This window comes from Mus pahari, chromosome 9 (assembly GCF_900095145.1).
Source record: "Mus pahari chromosome 9, PAHARI_EIJ_v1.1, whole genome shotgun sequence".
NCBI classification, from domain to species: Eukaryota; Metazoa; Chordata; class Mammalia; order Rodentia; family Muridae; genus Mus; species Mus pahari.
In genome coordinates this window covers 53,821,524-53,836,921 of record NC_034598.1, presented here as the reverse complement: position 1 = coordinate 53,836,921, position 15,398 = coordinate 53,821,524, and the positions used below count along the sequence as shown (strand labels likewise).

The window sequence follows — 15,398 nt, the reverse complement described above, 5'->3', positions numbered from 1 at the left end:
GCTGGCTGTCCTGGAACTCACTCTGTAGACCAGGCTGGCCTCTAACTCAGAAATCTGCTTGCCTCTGCCTCCCAAGTGCTGGGATTAAAGGCGTGTGCCACCACGCCCGCCTCTAAACATTTCATTTCAAATAACAATTTCTAAAATATGGTGAAGTTCAATTTTTTCTGTGCTTTGCAAATTTAATAGAAAATATTCTGAGTACAGAAAGAAATGTCCTTGAATGCTAGTATGCAGAAGTCCTGTTCTACCCTTGCCTAGCAGGAAGGACAGAGCCCTGCTCTATTTACTCAATTAGTAGACAGTGAAAATGCTTAATTTTAAGGTGAGGAGAATCATTATCTTCAGAAGAAACAATTAGTTCCTGATCTTCCACTCCAGTGAGGGCGAACCCACCACCAAAATCTACAGCCCACTTCCTAAGTGCAGTCCTGTGCTTCCTGCACCGTAAGTGGTCCTGGCACGCACTGTCAAGCTAGTTTGTGACCGCTCCATATAAAAGCTGTGTTGCAGATAAGAAAGAAAGGACATAACTTTAAACCTACTATACAACGTGGACAAATCAGAAGCTACATCATGCCGTCTTTACTCCTGATTCAAGTGCTAAACACCTGACAGGCCACTGTGACCAAAGTCCCAGCCCTACCAGTCAAACACTCGAGTGACTTATATACTTTGTATAACTAAAAGGAAATGTAGATTACCACACCTTATTATTTCCATAGGCCATATCCATTGCTTCTAGAGATAAGGAACAAAGTGCATTTATTAAATGGTGCAAAGATACGTCATCAAGATACCTAAAATGAAAATGAAAAAGACAATTTCATCTCAAATACACAGTTCAAAACAGTGTGGTGTCAGTTTACAACAAGGACTTACTGTGAGCTTTCAAACAGTCTAGAAAGGATGTTGGAGATCACTGGCAAGTCTGTCATCACCGCTGTTGTCAGAACCTAGAGGAAGGGGGACGTCAGTGTGGAGCGTGCATGACGTTTCAGGAAGCCCCCACTGCTCACAGGAGCTGCCACTTACTGTGCTGGGCCCTTCTACTGCTCTGCCAGGCTTCAAGGCACCACCACTACTAGGCTTTAGTCCCAGAATCCACACAAGATGCTAAAATTAAAACAAGATAAAACCATAAAAATTCTAGTAACTAAAAGCAATGGTAATAGCTCGCAATGAAAACTAAAATCAGTAATATCCTAATAATTAGAATCAAAGTAATTAGCACCATTCATATGAAATAATTATAGCATGAGCAGTAGATTTTATGGCATTGTAAGCAGTCCTTTACTTCTTGACGCATTGCTAACACTTGCTTACTTCTTACCACATCTCTGCTTCATACTCTTAGGCCTTCCTAAAGGGCCAGCAGGCATTGTTTAACTGTTAGCAGTCAGACATCTAGAATCCAATACTGCAGCATACCTGAAGAGTTGCCAAAACAAGTTGCCATGATGTTCCGAGAACAGCACCGTGACAGTGTGCCAAGTTAAGTAGAGTCCTCATGCACTGGATATTTTTGGAAGTCAGCTATGTTGAAAAGAGACAGATTGTAGCAACTGCTATAGATTCTTAAAAATTAACAGCTTACAGATCAGAATGAATGCATTCAAAGACTGTCTTAAATGAAAACCAAGAATACTAGGAAAAGAAGTTTGGGTGGTTTTACAAAACACAAAGTTGTGTTACTAAGGCTGGAGTGACAGTTTCCTGAGGAAACTGTTTGCCACATTGCTGGGCCATGCAGGAGGAACGACAAATGGCTTTAGAACTCATGAAATGCAGCCCACCTGTTAGCATAGCCACACAGGTGAGTCTCGGTGTGGCACAGCCCCGAGGACCAGTGTCCTGAGGACTTCAGGCTGTTATGGAGTTCTGCCCTGCCTGCTGCCCTCACGTGCCTCTTCATCTAAGAATTCTATGAAAACTCAAAGGGGCTTCCAGCCCCTCACTGGGCAGTATCTCTGGCACAGTACTAATGCTTGATCTCTTTCAGGCCCTGCCTCTGGAGCAGATTAATGATTCAATCACCACCCTAGAGAAGAACTTACTTAGGTTGTCAGCAATGACTACCGCCTTTAGAAGACATTTGAAAAATAGAGTTGTTAGTGCAGCTAGGTTGAAATGTTTTTGTCACTTACTGGCTCTGATGTAGAAACTCTTAGCCTAGGGACCTTTTAGTCAGGGAAGGAGAACAATGGCAGCCCTGGCTGACGTGACTCGCACTGAGGCTGGACTGGTGATGATTAATTTCTTGTACCCATATTTCCCCTCAGTTTCCTGATATAATTTATTAAGATAAGCTGATAAATAAATATGCATTCTGAGTATTTAAGGTAGATATGACTGATTTTTATATAATGGTTTAGATTTGTTACTCTTTCAAGAATTTTACAAGACTACTTTTAAGGAAAAAATAATAAAATTATTACTCCTTTCTTTGTAACCGCAATTGCTGCCTGCCAGTAAGAGAAACTGGATGAGAAAACTACTTTGCTTGCTTACCCATTGTTAATCTATAACAAGTTGCTTAGCTTTGGGAAATTTATTTTCTTTACCTGTACTACTTAATGTTATTTCTTGTAAAGGTATAGGGGAACGCACTGTGTTTTCATAATCATTTACTAGAAGAAAACTAAAATGTAACCACACTGTAACTCTATACTACTTGAAAGATCTTGCTGGGATGTGTAAGCTATGGAAGAAAGAGCAGTGTGGAGAGCTGGAGCACTGCTCCCTCCATCCATCACCTGTGTGTGAGTGTGTGTGTGTGTGTGTGTGTGTGTGTGTGTGTGTNGTGTGTGTGTGTGTGTGTGTGTGTGTGTGTGTATGTATGGAAAGCTTGTCTGGGTGTGTGCTGCAGCTTGCTCCATCCACCAACTGGGTGTATATATGTACTGCCTGCTGGAGCTTTCCTCTAACCATTCAATGTGTGAATGTTTTTATGTCTGTCTGTCTGTGTGTATGTAAAAATTTACGTGTATATGTGTATATTCATCCACTGTTCCACTGTTCCTTCCGAGAAAAGTCTGCTGAGTAACTTCTCTAATCGCAGGCTGCCATTGGGATCAGGCCCTTTAGGTATCTGGATCCACCGCCATCAGCAGCTCTAAAAACTGCCTGCCTCGGTTTACCCGCCAGCTGGATGCCAAAGCCACACAGGTGTGAGGGTTGAAGTTCGGATCCCCATAACCCGTGTTAATGCTGGGAGAGCACGGTGACTTGTCTATCCCCGCAGCTGGAGGGGGAGAAGGACTACCTAGACTAACAGGAGGCTCTAGATTCAGTCAGTTAGAAACCGTGCATCAGCAGGAAATGTGAAGCAGCAGAGGAAGACGGCAGATGACAACCTCTGCCTCTACACACAAACATATGCGCACACTTGCTGCTACACATGTGCTTACATACACAGCAATGCGCATACACACATGCATGCACAAAGAAAGTTGAATTAGTATACTGGCTATAATCATGTCAAGAAAATAAATAATTACTATGTTCAGGACCATCCTCCAGGAAAAGGAAACTCAGAAAGTAATGCCATTTGGAAAGTATAAAACTGGAGCACAACAGAAGCCCTTGATCACTAACTGGTAACCACAGTAACCCCCACCCTAGTCAAGTTACCATCACTGTTCCTTGAGGCTGCACTGCAAGAGGCTGACCCACGGCCACAACCTGCTGGTGAGACTCGCTGGACGGACTGATCATCATGACACTTTGGCCCTGGATAGAATATGCTAGAACACAACAGAAAGCCTCAGTGCAGAATAGAGCTCACATTTCTGTCAAGGTACTATTATATTGTAAAAGATTAATCAGAATAAAGTTCAGTTCAACCCTTACAATTGAACAGCAGCACTACTGACAACTCTAGATGCAAACATTAACAGAAGCAAACGTGAAGGAATTTTCCATGTAAGTTGTAATTATAAAATACTAGTAGCACATTTTATGAGCAAAACAGAACTAGAACACATTAAGTATTTTAAACATGAATCAATGTGTACTTTTTTCTACTTGTAGGCAAATAAGTTTTGAGTGTGTAATCTGGGTAACACATTGAAATATATATAAACTAAATGTAATAAATCTTAGCGTTCTCAAAGTCTCATCTTCTCTCTTCCCTTTCAGGAGATAAAAGAACTGTTTGAAGAGGACAAGCTGGGCATGGTGGTGCACGCCTTTAATCCCAGCACTTGGGAGGCAGACAGATTTCTGAGTTCGAGGTCAGTTCTGATCTACAGAGTGAGTTCCAGGACAGCCAGGGCTATACAGAGAAACCCTGTCTTGAAAAATGAAAAAAAAAAAAAAAAAAGAAGAAGAAGAAGAAGAGGAGACAATGCAAAGGTGGGAGCACACCTGCCCGGAGGGAGCACCCCACCGTCCATGCACAGGATGGCAGGAGCCTAAACGTGGGGTTCCTATCCCCCTTCTCTGTTGGCAGCCCGGCAGATGGAGAAAGCTGTATAGCTTAGTGCTTACATTTATTGGAGAGTGTCGCTGCAGTGGTGGCGTTCAGCACAGTCAGAGCATAGTGTGGCGGCAAGGAGCCTTTGCAGATTGCAGTTATAAAGGCGTCTCTGGAGGTCACAAGGCCCAGTCTTCCACAGAGAGCAGCCATGGTCAGCTCAGCCTTCAAAATGTTCTCAGTGGCAGCCTCATCTGTGCTGGAAAACAAGTGCTCTGTTTACCTTACCAGCTTACCTCAGTTACGCTCTAGAACAAGATTCGGGCGTCTGTACTCAGGGAGGTTTCCCGACAAGCTAAAGCCAATGTACTGAGGATGGAGTTGTAATCAAGTAACCAAAAATCTAAGACCTGACCTGTACTATGTCATACACTTCATAGGTGGGATAAAGAACTTAAAGGTTAATCTAAAGATATCAAGTATTTTCCTGTTTACTGAGATGGAGTATTTATTCCAGGCTGGCCTCAAACTCATTCCAATCCACCTTCACCAACCTCCCAAGTGCTGGGTTGCAGGCAGGAACCACACCTGGCATCAAACATCTTAAAGTCAGTTAATTCTGGGGAGAAATAGCAAGCAAATTATCATCATTGCCAGGCAGTGGCAAGCCTTGACATGACACAGCGTTCCATAATTTGAAAGCTGTATTTCTGATTAAAGCATCACAACTATTCTAGTGGGAGTTCAGAGCAAACACAGGCTCCAGAGGGGGTGGGTGGTAAGGAACAATGTTCTTAAAGAAGTAAGGAGATGGCAATGTTAATTACCCCAACTTCATCACGACAGTGTGCACACAAATTATCATACTGCACATGAAATTTAAAAAGAACATCAAAGTTCTACTCACACAGAAAACTAGGCATAGGAAATAAATGCCTGGGACACAGGGAAGTAAAGTAAATGTAGCGTTGGCTTTAACTGCAATGACACAATGTAAAGCTTACAGACATAATACCTGGCGTCAAGGAGAAGTGAAAGCGCAGCAAGGAGACCACACCAGCAAGCACTCACCATCTCTTCCCAAACAGCTCTGCTCACTTCAAAGGAAATAACACTTAATCAGGTTACACCATTACAGCCAGCTGGCAGTCTATAAAATTCAATAACTCAGTTATTGGGTATCAAACACTAATATTAAAAATATCCAAATAATGAAAATGCAGAAGCTGTGATAGTTCCATAATTTAAAATAAAGTCTTGAAGTTGTTTTAAAACATGAGAGTTAAAACAAGATAGTCTACTATTCAGTTAAGAAATATCTTTTAAAAAGTACATAATGCTAGTTCCATTTCCTTCAGTAGCCAAACTGTCCATCTGTGTGATCACCTGCAAATCAGTGTGGAGTAGAGTCCAGATGTTGCTCAGCTAGAATACCATTACATATGCTGAGGGTAAAGCCTAAGTAAATACACGGAATCAAATGGCACTGGGCACCTCACAGTTGGAGATGAGATTTACAAATATGTAAAGTTAGAACTGACCTTGTAGAAATGACCTACAAATAGAGAACCTGGGGTGACCTCATGGTCTTTAGTACAAGCAGACATTTCAGATCCAGACGCTTGGTAGGTGTCCTTTCTGACCAAGCGGCAAGAAGCACACCTGGTGCCCACAGCTCAGTCGCAGTTCTATCTGCCTGGGCTTCCTGGAAAACTCATCAACACCTGACTGGCCTAGAAGCATGAGCTCACTTGAGAGCATCGCGTGTTGAGTTGTAAGGGGAACGGAGGAAGACGAGACATGTCAAAAGGGCACTATGCAGCCTGAAAAGAGCACCGCACTAAAAAAGGACAGCCAGTGATTATAATTCAATAAAAACCCAGTTATATTCAAAAGTGGACATCTCCAAAACCTGGTGCTTTTGCTTCCTCACATACTGATACATCAAACTAGTAGCTAATTAAACATAGGAATGACCCTGTGCTAATCTTAGAGTGAATAAACCAACTCAGGATACATCCTTATGTCAACGTCATATAGAACAAGAGCTGAAGAACTGTGTTCCACATTGTAGGAAAATATCCACACACAGCAATATATTCAAAAACAAGGGACCACAAGGAGAAACACTGGGACAACTGGTAAACATGAATAAGGCCTAGGTTAATATTAATACCAGATTGACCCTAATTTCTGATATGACTGCATCACAATCGGGGAGATTATGATTAGTTTGAGAAAACCACGTCCAAGTATTAAGGGGCAGTGAGACAGCATGTCTGGAACTTCATTTCAAGTAGCTCAGAAAACATACAGTGACATGTGTACAAGAGAAAGAGAAAATAAGAGAGGCATGGTAAAGTGTCAATAGCAGGGAACTAAGGGTAACTGATAGCACAGGGGCATTCCTTCCATTCTCCCCAAAGTTCAAAGGACTGAAGAGTAGCAATGACAAGCGGAGCCACAGCACACCTGTTTCCTGATCCATCTGGTCTGACGCTGCCTGCTCGTCTCGCCGTTCTGACGACTGTGAAGATGCTCCCTCTGTGACACTGGGACCCTCTGCTTCTACCTCTCCCAACTCTCCTTCTATCATCGTGGTGATTCCACGGACGAGATCCAACAGACAGTGGAAGGCCACAGACATGGCATAGCCTTCTGGGATAGTTGGGGGTTCAACTTTGTCCAGCATCTCTAGGCTGAAATCACAAGAAATACAAGCACTAATGAGAAGCCACAGAAAAGAACCACAGAAAGCCATTTCCATAATTTGTAGACTCTAAAAATTACTAATAGGAAGAAAAAAAAAAAGGGAAGGGGCCTTACTGAGCTGGCTTCATTTGGAGAAGTACCTCCAGAACTTTAAAATGATCAGAGGGGCTAGAGAGATGGCTTGGTGGATAAAAGGTGATTGTTGCAAAGCCTCGTGATCTGAGTTTGATCCCTAGACTCACTCACATGATGGAAAAGGGAACTGACTCCTGCAAGCAGTACCCTAACCTTCACACATGTGCTACGGCACACATACATGTGTACACACACACACAACGTATTTTTTTAATGTAAAAAAAAAAATGATCAGAATAGCCAAGCGTGGTGGTGCACACCTTTAATCCTTAATCCCAGCACTTGGGAGGCAGAGGCAGGTGAATTTCTGAGTTCGAGGCCAGCCTGGTCTACAGAGTGAGTTCCAAAAAAAAAAAAAAAAAAAAAATCAGAAAAATTAAGGTCTCCATGACATCTTCACTATTCTTTGGTGTGAGAAATATAAAAACCAACAGAAAATATATTAACATAGATTATGATACTTCTCAAACTCTTACCTTTAGAGTGACATAGAAGATAAAACAAACCCACAAAGAGGAAGATGTTTTTACCTCAGAGAAAGCACAGCCCTGAGACACCCAGAGCATGTGACCTCAGTACAGCAGCACTGAGGGACATGTGTGACCTTGGTACAGCAGCACTGAGGGACATGTGTGACCTCGGTACAGCAGCACCGAGGGACATGTGTGTGTCAAGCTCAAATCCACTAAACAGGAGCAAGTGTTCAGAAAGCAGACAAAAACTCTTATGTGCTAAGTTAGGACAAATGAGGAACTATGGTTCTAGAGCTCTCAAAATGGCCATTACTAGAGCTAAGAACATAGACAGACGAATTCACCAGCCAAGAATGAATGGTAATAGTTGTAAGTTGTATACACATACAAGGAAAAGGAGATGTCAGAGTCCTATCTCTTGTACAGAAAACTAACTTGAAATATACCAGTGACCTACATATAAACGGAATTACAAAACTCTTAACATGTATGCTTATGTTTTTTCCTATGATTTGTGCCTCTGTCTCTTCTCCCAACAATTTGTTAGATATAACACAAAAAGCACAATTAAAAAATAGGTAAACTGACTTCACCAAAATTGAAAACCACTCTGTTCCATGGGCAGTAGCAAGAAAAAGACAACTTACTGAACAGCAGAATGCTTCTGTAACTCATGTGTACACAAGAATTACACACGTGTATACAGGAATTACATGTTCACAAGAATTACACATGTGTTCACAAGAATTACATATGTGTACACAAGAATTACACATGTGTTCACAAGAATTACACATGTGTTCACAAGAATTACACACGTGGACACAAGAATTACACATGTGTTCACAAGAAAGTCCTAGAATTTAGCTCTGTGACCACTTCCATCGCATAGATTAATTAGGTTAAATAAAGTTGAATTTGCCAAAGGGAACTCTGTTCTAGATGAGCTAAGTCCATGAGGTCTAAGAGTCAATCCACACACTTAACTACAAAGCTATGTAGGACTAGGGAGTCAACTCTGGTAAATAAATGACATTTTGCTTATAGTGCTATTTAGAACCCTACAAGTAGAAAATTTAGTGTTGCTTAAAATTCTCAGAATATGACAAAGTAAGCTCCAAAATGTATTGGCAATATTAAATACAATGTAGATAGAAGTACTTCAGGATGAAGTACCATCCTCAGTGGTACTATCTGCTATAAAATCACGCTGCTGCTACTTACTAGGTGGCTTTAGCACTCCCTTGAACAGTAACGGTCAGGATGGGTATCCAGGCTCCTCGGTACTCAAAGGCCGGCAGCAGAGTAACGCCCGCACCGACGCCCACCACCCCCGAGTTAGCTGGTGCTGAGGCTGGGCCGCCAGCGTTATTGTTTCCTGTTAGGAAAGGAAGAAAAGCAAGCGTACCAACTTACTCCTTGATTACAAGCCAATACATTCCAATGCCTACTCAGACGTAAAGAAGGATTCTGCGCTCTCAAGTGTGATACCTATAAATGACATCTGTTGACTCTGTTTTACCCAGAGAGTCTATTTCCTTTAAATAACCACTTAATTTTTAACATAAGAATGACTAGAAATCCTGAATAGATAGTTCTGTTGGTAAAGCCTTTGTCACTCAAGCATGAGGACCTGAGTTTGCTCTCCAGTACACTAAGATGTGTGTGTGTGTGTGTGTGTGTGTGTATGTGTTAAAGAAAATGGTGGAAGTTATTTTTACCTCAGCCTCACAGTAATGAAGAAACCATGCAACTAAACAGAGAAACTGCAACATGAGCAAGCTGATGTATATATGAAGGAGTGCTTGATTTTGCTCCTCAGGACCCACAAAACCCTGACGTGGTGATACACACATGCAATCCCAGGACTGGGGAAGCAGGAGGAGGCAGAGCCAGCACCCTGCTAGTCATCCAGTTCACCTAACCAGTGAGCCCTAGGTCCCAGTGACACACACACACACACACACACACAAACAACCTGTGCCTGCACATATATAAACACATACAGTTATAGGAATAAACAAAATACAAATCATTTTTATATATTTTACAAAATTTATATTTTATAAAAATATAAATTTTTACTTCCAATAGGTGGTTTAAATTTGTATAGCACAAACTTCTCTCATAACACTGACTCCTGTAAACCAAGGGAGAAAGTGAAGACAACTAAGATGACGACATCGTTACCAGCTTGGTTGGCTGCGGCAGGATTTCCAGTAGGAGGGACAAGAAACAGAGACTGGATAAAAGACCCCAGCGCATTCACGATGTCTCGGAAAACCTTGGTGGAATGTTGCTTCATGTCATATGACTGACAAAATGACCTGCAAAATAATTTTAAACATTTCTGAGAAAAACATTTTAATGTATTAGAATATTCACATTTTAATATTAGCCAGTACTATTGCCTAGTATTTACAATTCCTTATTTGGTGTCATTCTTTATGCCTGAGTGGTTTCTCTAATTTGGGTTAGAAACAAAGGTTTATTTAACAAAGGTCGTAACAAAACAAAAAAGAAAAAGAAATGTTGGCTTCATTTGCTTAGTAAATGATGGCTCACTACCCATGTGTCTGAGCTCTCCCAGGTCCTGCTGAGCTCACCCTGCAGTAACAATCTATTTGGGAAGCAGCACTAATCCTTACACACAGGCCCTGAGCTCTTCTGAACTCAGCCCAGGGTTATCAGGCTACAGAATCCTGCTGTGACTTTACCTTAGCAACTGAGGCTGCACACAGAGCCTGTGTATCGATTCCACTGCAACAGCTCGAAGCCACTGTGGCTTATCTGCATCCAGAAACTTCACCAGAAGTGACAGAAATATTTCACACTCAGTCACCTAAAACGAACAGATTTTTAAACATTCAAGCCAAAAAGAAATGATAATAACAATCTCAAATCATCTTCACAGTAACTAGAATAAAATGCAGAACTAGTTCAGCAGAAAACAACCACAGCTTCTAACTATATACCTGAAAAACTAATGATCTGCAAAACAGTTAATTCCTGATGCTTATTTTTAGAAAACATGGCACACCATCTTGCCATCTCTAGCCCTACAAACTGCTAACAGATGTATGATCTAACCTTCAGTGATACTCCACACCTGTGCTAAAAGCCAAGAGGCAGTTTGGTGTTGTGGTGGCTTAACTAGACTCACGTGTTTCAATGCCTGGCCATAGAGTGTGACATTATTAGGCAGTGTGGCCTTGTTGGAAAAGTATGTCACTATGGAGGCGGGCTTTGAGATCGGACAGAAGCTCAAGCTATGCCCAGTGACTCAGTCTCCTTCTGCTGCCTGGGACTCGAGTCAAGAACAGGAGAAACGGATTATAAAACCTCCCTCTGCAATTGAGGAAAGCCAGGCACGTGTGTGTTGGGGGGATCACAGCACAGAGGCCCACAGGGCTGTTGGGAAGCTGGGGAGGTGAAGCCTGATTGCCTTGGACCCCGTGATGTTGGAGAAGCCAGAGTCATGGGTTATCTACCAAGGAAAGCTGCTAAAAGAAAGTGGAAGCAGCCCAAGAGAAAGAAGGGTGCTGCAGGGCTGGAGAGATGGCTCAGCAGTTAAGAGCACTGACTGCTCTTCCAAAAGTCCTGAGTTCCATTCCCAGCAACCACATGGTGGGCCACAACCATTGGTAATGAGATCCGATGCCCTCTTCTAGTGTGTCTGAAGATAGCTATAATGAATTCATATAAATAAAATAAATAAATCTTAAAAAAAAAAAAAAGAAAAGAAAAGAAAAGAAGTGTGTTGCAGTCAACAAAGCTGAGAGAACTTAGAGATCTGAAGAGCATTGACATCAGACATGGAGGCTCAGACTTTATAGCTTGCCAGCTGGTTTCTGGTCTTGCTTTTGCCCAGTATTTCCTCACTATCATGTTTTGGAACAGTAATATGTATCTTGTGCCATTGCATGTTGGAAATATGTATTTTTTTTTTGATTTTATAGAGGATTACAGTTAAGAGACTGCATGAATCTCAGAGAGACTTTGAACTTTGGATTTTTAAACAAGTTTGAGACTGCTAAGGGCTATGGGGACTTTTGAAGTTGGACTGAATGTATTTTTGCATTATGTTATGGCTACAAGCCCATGGAGGCCAAGGAGTGGAATGTGGTGGTTTAAATAGGTTTGTACCCCCACAGACTCATGTGTTTGAATCTAGGTCCACGGGGAGTGGCACTCTTAGGAGGTGTGGCCTTGTTGGAGGAAGTGTGTCATTATGGAGACAGGCTTTGAAGTCTCATATAAGCTCAAGATAGTTTATGGGAATGTATGAGGTTAAATGAATATTCTTAATAATACTATTACAATTTGTGATTTTTAATGTAGTGAAACTTGATCTGATAGTATAAAAGCAATAGCATTACAACAGTAAATGCCTTGGCAGGAATCATGAAAACAAAAGCAAACTGTACTAGCATCAATGCATCTTCACTGTCATACATAAGTAAAAGATGTATATTACACACACACACACACACACACACACATAATATTCTAACATATATACATCTATCTATTTTATTTAAAAACAACTGATGCTTGATTTCCACTGTTAACTTGATTGAATTAAGAAAACACCTAGGGCGCTCATGAGGCCCATGTTTGGGTACACCTTTGAGGGTATTCTCAAAGAAGATTGATGGATAGGAAGGGCAATTCACCTTGCATGTGGATGATCCCTCCAACAAAAGCTGGGAACCCAGGTGGAATAGAAGGGGAGAGGGAGGAGGCCTGCCGCTATAGGCATGATCAGTCTGCTGCTTCCGGCTACCATGAGATAAGCAGCTTTTGTGACATGCCCCAAACCTAACTCAGGCCCCAAGTAATACAATCAGCTGTCTAAGGACCAAAGCCTTTGAAACCATGAGCCAAGGAGTAAGCCTTCCCTCCTTTAAGTCCGTAACTCAGGTATTCTGTCAGAAAAACAAGAATGCATGCAATTGTATATAAAAACATACCCAGAAATTAACACTTACCAAAAGACTGTAAAACTGCTTGATCAGAACAGACACCACTCTCAGTAAACGCATGCAAATAGGAAAATATGGTTTTTCAACTGGTGCTGGAGAAGATGACGTACTGGAACCTTGTCTGAACTTTATATTTGGAGAAAAGAGCTTGATCACAAGCGGACACACCCGTTCTTTGAGGAGAAAACTGAATTCTTGATGCTATTTGCAAAGGAAAAAAAAATCACTGAGTTTGTCGTGATACTTCTAAAGAATTAGATTATCGTAAATGACCTGAATTAATGAGTTCACCGTTTTCTTAGTACGTTTTGTTCTTTTTTTTTTTTTTCGAGGCAAGGTTTCTCTGTACAGCCCTGGCTGTCCTGGAACTGTAAATTTGTTCTTTAACGGCTTTGTAATGTAAATACATCCCGTCACTGTTTACTTTTTCTCACTTCTCTCCTAGGCTTGCTACGCGCCCCCCCCATCCATCTCGCACCCCATTCCTTACACATTTCTTTCCCACATTCACTGTCTCTTTTTTGTTTTCCAAAGATTTTTAACTAGCATTGTTAGTGTGGTCTGGTACTATTTAATCGATCTAGCTGATCACCTGAAATCTGAATGATTAAAATAATAAAATGTATTTGAAGTTCACCATTAAACACAGATTAAGAAGCCTCGTATTTTCACTAAAGTGAAGACTACTCGTCACTATCAATCATATCTAATTAATATTTTCAAACCAGATAACATTGGGTAAGATATTCCACTATTAGGTAAGACGCTTGTCCCTCTCCCAGAATCTGATAGTTGCCAATAAATCAGCAATAAGTAGTACTGTCTCATGAGGCTCTTTGTATATTTTACAAAGAGGATTGAAATATGTACTGTTCTTACATGGATTAAACAAAAACTAAAAATATTTCAAGAAGTTTAAAAAAATTAATGTATATTTTAAAAAGAGAACATACATGATTTTATAATTTTTAGTGTTTATTACTAAGATTATAAAGCATTTAAAAGTTATTAACACAAGATTATAAAGCATTTAAAATAAGAGGAGTAACATTAATTAATAAAGTATTATTTATCATAAAGTATATATTTCTCTGAAGTTATTTTACAAAAATAATTTTACTCATATAAAGATGATTTAAAGCCTAACTTGAAAAATATCTGTTTGATTGCTCCAATAGACCACAAAGAGATAACATCCATAAGAAGCAAGCATAACTATTTTACATGTTGAGAATTCCGTAAATAATAGCACAGATTTATTTAAAGTGACTGTAAGACAGGTGAAAGGCTTCCTTAACTTGCTAGCTTTCCATTCACATCAGTTACGAGCAGTCTCACTCACTCTGCTGGCCATCTGGCCACCTCCCCTGTCTCTCCCCATACCTGATCCTAATGAGAATGAATGGAAATCTATAGCTGGGGGAGGGAGTGGGGTGACAAGACAGAGACCTATGGATGGGGAGGCTCCAAGAATCAATGGGAATGACCTTAGCTGAGACCCATCCCATGGGCAAGCCCCAGTCCCTGGCACTATTAATACTCTGTTATGCTTGCAGACAGGAGTTTAGCATGGCTCTACCCAGCAGCTGACTGAAACAGATGCAGAGTCCCACATCCAAACATTAGATGGAACCTGGGGACTCTTACAGAAGAGTAGTGGGGAAGGAGATAAGAATTCCTCAGAAAGACCAACAGAGTCAACTAACCTGGACCCTTGGGGGCTCTCAGAGTGTGAACCACCAGCCAGAGAACATACATGGGCTGAACCTAGGACCCCCGCACATATGCAGCAGAGGTGCAGCTTGGTCTTCATGTGGGGCCCGAACAACTGCAGTGGGGGCTGTCCCAACAGCTGTTGCCTGACTGGGATAAGTTCTTCTAGCTGGGCTGCCTTGTCTGGCCTCAGTGGGAAAGGATGCACCTAGCTTTGTATCAACTTGATGTGCCAGAGTGGGGGAATACCTGGAGGGGGGCCTCCACTCTCTTAAAGGAAAAGAGGAGGAAGATGGGGGAGGGACTGTGAGAGGGGGTGACCAGGAAGGGGGACATCAACTGGGATGTAAAGGGAAAACAAAAACAAAAAAAGAGTAGTCGCACTTTAGTGACAATATATGGCTTAAGTCCATATTTAATAATTAACTTCAAATATATTTTATTATTTTAACCATTCAGATTTCATTAAGACCAGGAAAGAATCATTTAAAAAAAAAATCACCCTATTTAATAATTTAATGTTACAGGAAAATAAGCAAGTCATCGGTAGTTTGCTCAGTAAATATTAAAGACAACCAACCAAACAAAACCAGAAAACTCTTTCCTTCATGAATCTCTCTCTTTCCTTCATGAATCTCTCTCTTTCCTGGATAGGAGCTAATAGTCAGGTATGCTCTTACGGTTTTTTCACATATATTTTAATGTATGTGTTCATTCTTTCCGTGTAAAAAGGGAGAGTGAGAGTGACCTGAAATTTGATTCTGATATTTGTGTCAGTTTCTTTTATTGCCAAATAAAAACTATGCTTGAGTACATTTATGAAACCTGTCACTCACACTGTCTGCGTGAGAAAAGCACCTTCCTAAGTGTGCAGAGCACACTCAAGTCCACTGGGTACCCACGCTCTCCATCCTCCTCTTTCTCCCTGCACAGCTTCCACTTTCTTTCTTTTTTTTTTTTTTT

The 15,398-nt window shown here is 41.2% G+C and overlaps 1 protein-coding gene across 4 annotated transcripts in view; it reads right to left on the bottom strand.

The window, feature by feature from the left end:
- Window positions 1-15,398, bottom strand: part of Mon2 (MON2 homolog, regulator of endosome-to-Golgi trafficking) — a 76,474-nt gene that overhangs the window by 35,165 nt on the left and 25,911 nt on the right. For all 4 annotated transcript variants that reach the window (XM_021204364.2, XM_029542104.1, XM_021204365.2 and 1 more), the window contains exons 8-19: window positions 12,729-12,923; window positions 10,455-10,579; window positions 9,928-10,064; window positions 8,962-9,115; window positions 6,890-7,116; window positions 5,433-5,514; window positions 4,492-4,676; window positions 3,634-3,746; window positions 1,432-1,536; window positions 1,036-1,116; window positions 883-956; window positions 710-800 (exon numbers count right to left, since the gene is read on the bottom strand). In XM_021204364.2, coding sequence (XP_021060023.1) covers window positions 710-800; window positions 883-956; window positions 1,036-1,116; window positions 1,432-1,536; window positions 3,634-3,746; window positions 4,492-4,676; window positions 5,433-5,514; window positions 6,890-7,116; window positions 8,962-9,115; window positions 9,928-10,064; window positions 10,455-10,579; window positions 12,729-12,923 — 1,569 coding nt within the window. The remainder of the gene's footprint in view (window positions 1-709; window positions 801-882; window positions 957-1,035; window positions 1,117-1,431; window positions 1,537-3,633; window positions 3,747-4,491; window positions 4,677-5,432; window positions 5,515-6,889; window positions 7,117-8,961; window positions 9,116-9,927; window positions 10,065-10,454; window positions 10,580-12,728; window positions 12,924-15,398) is intronic.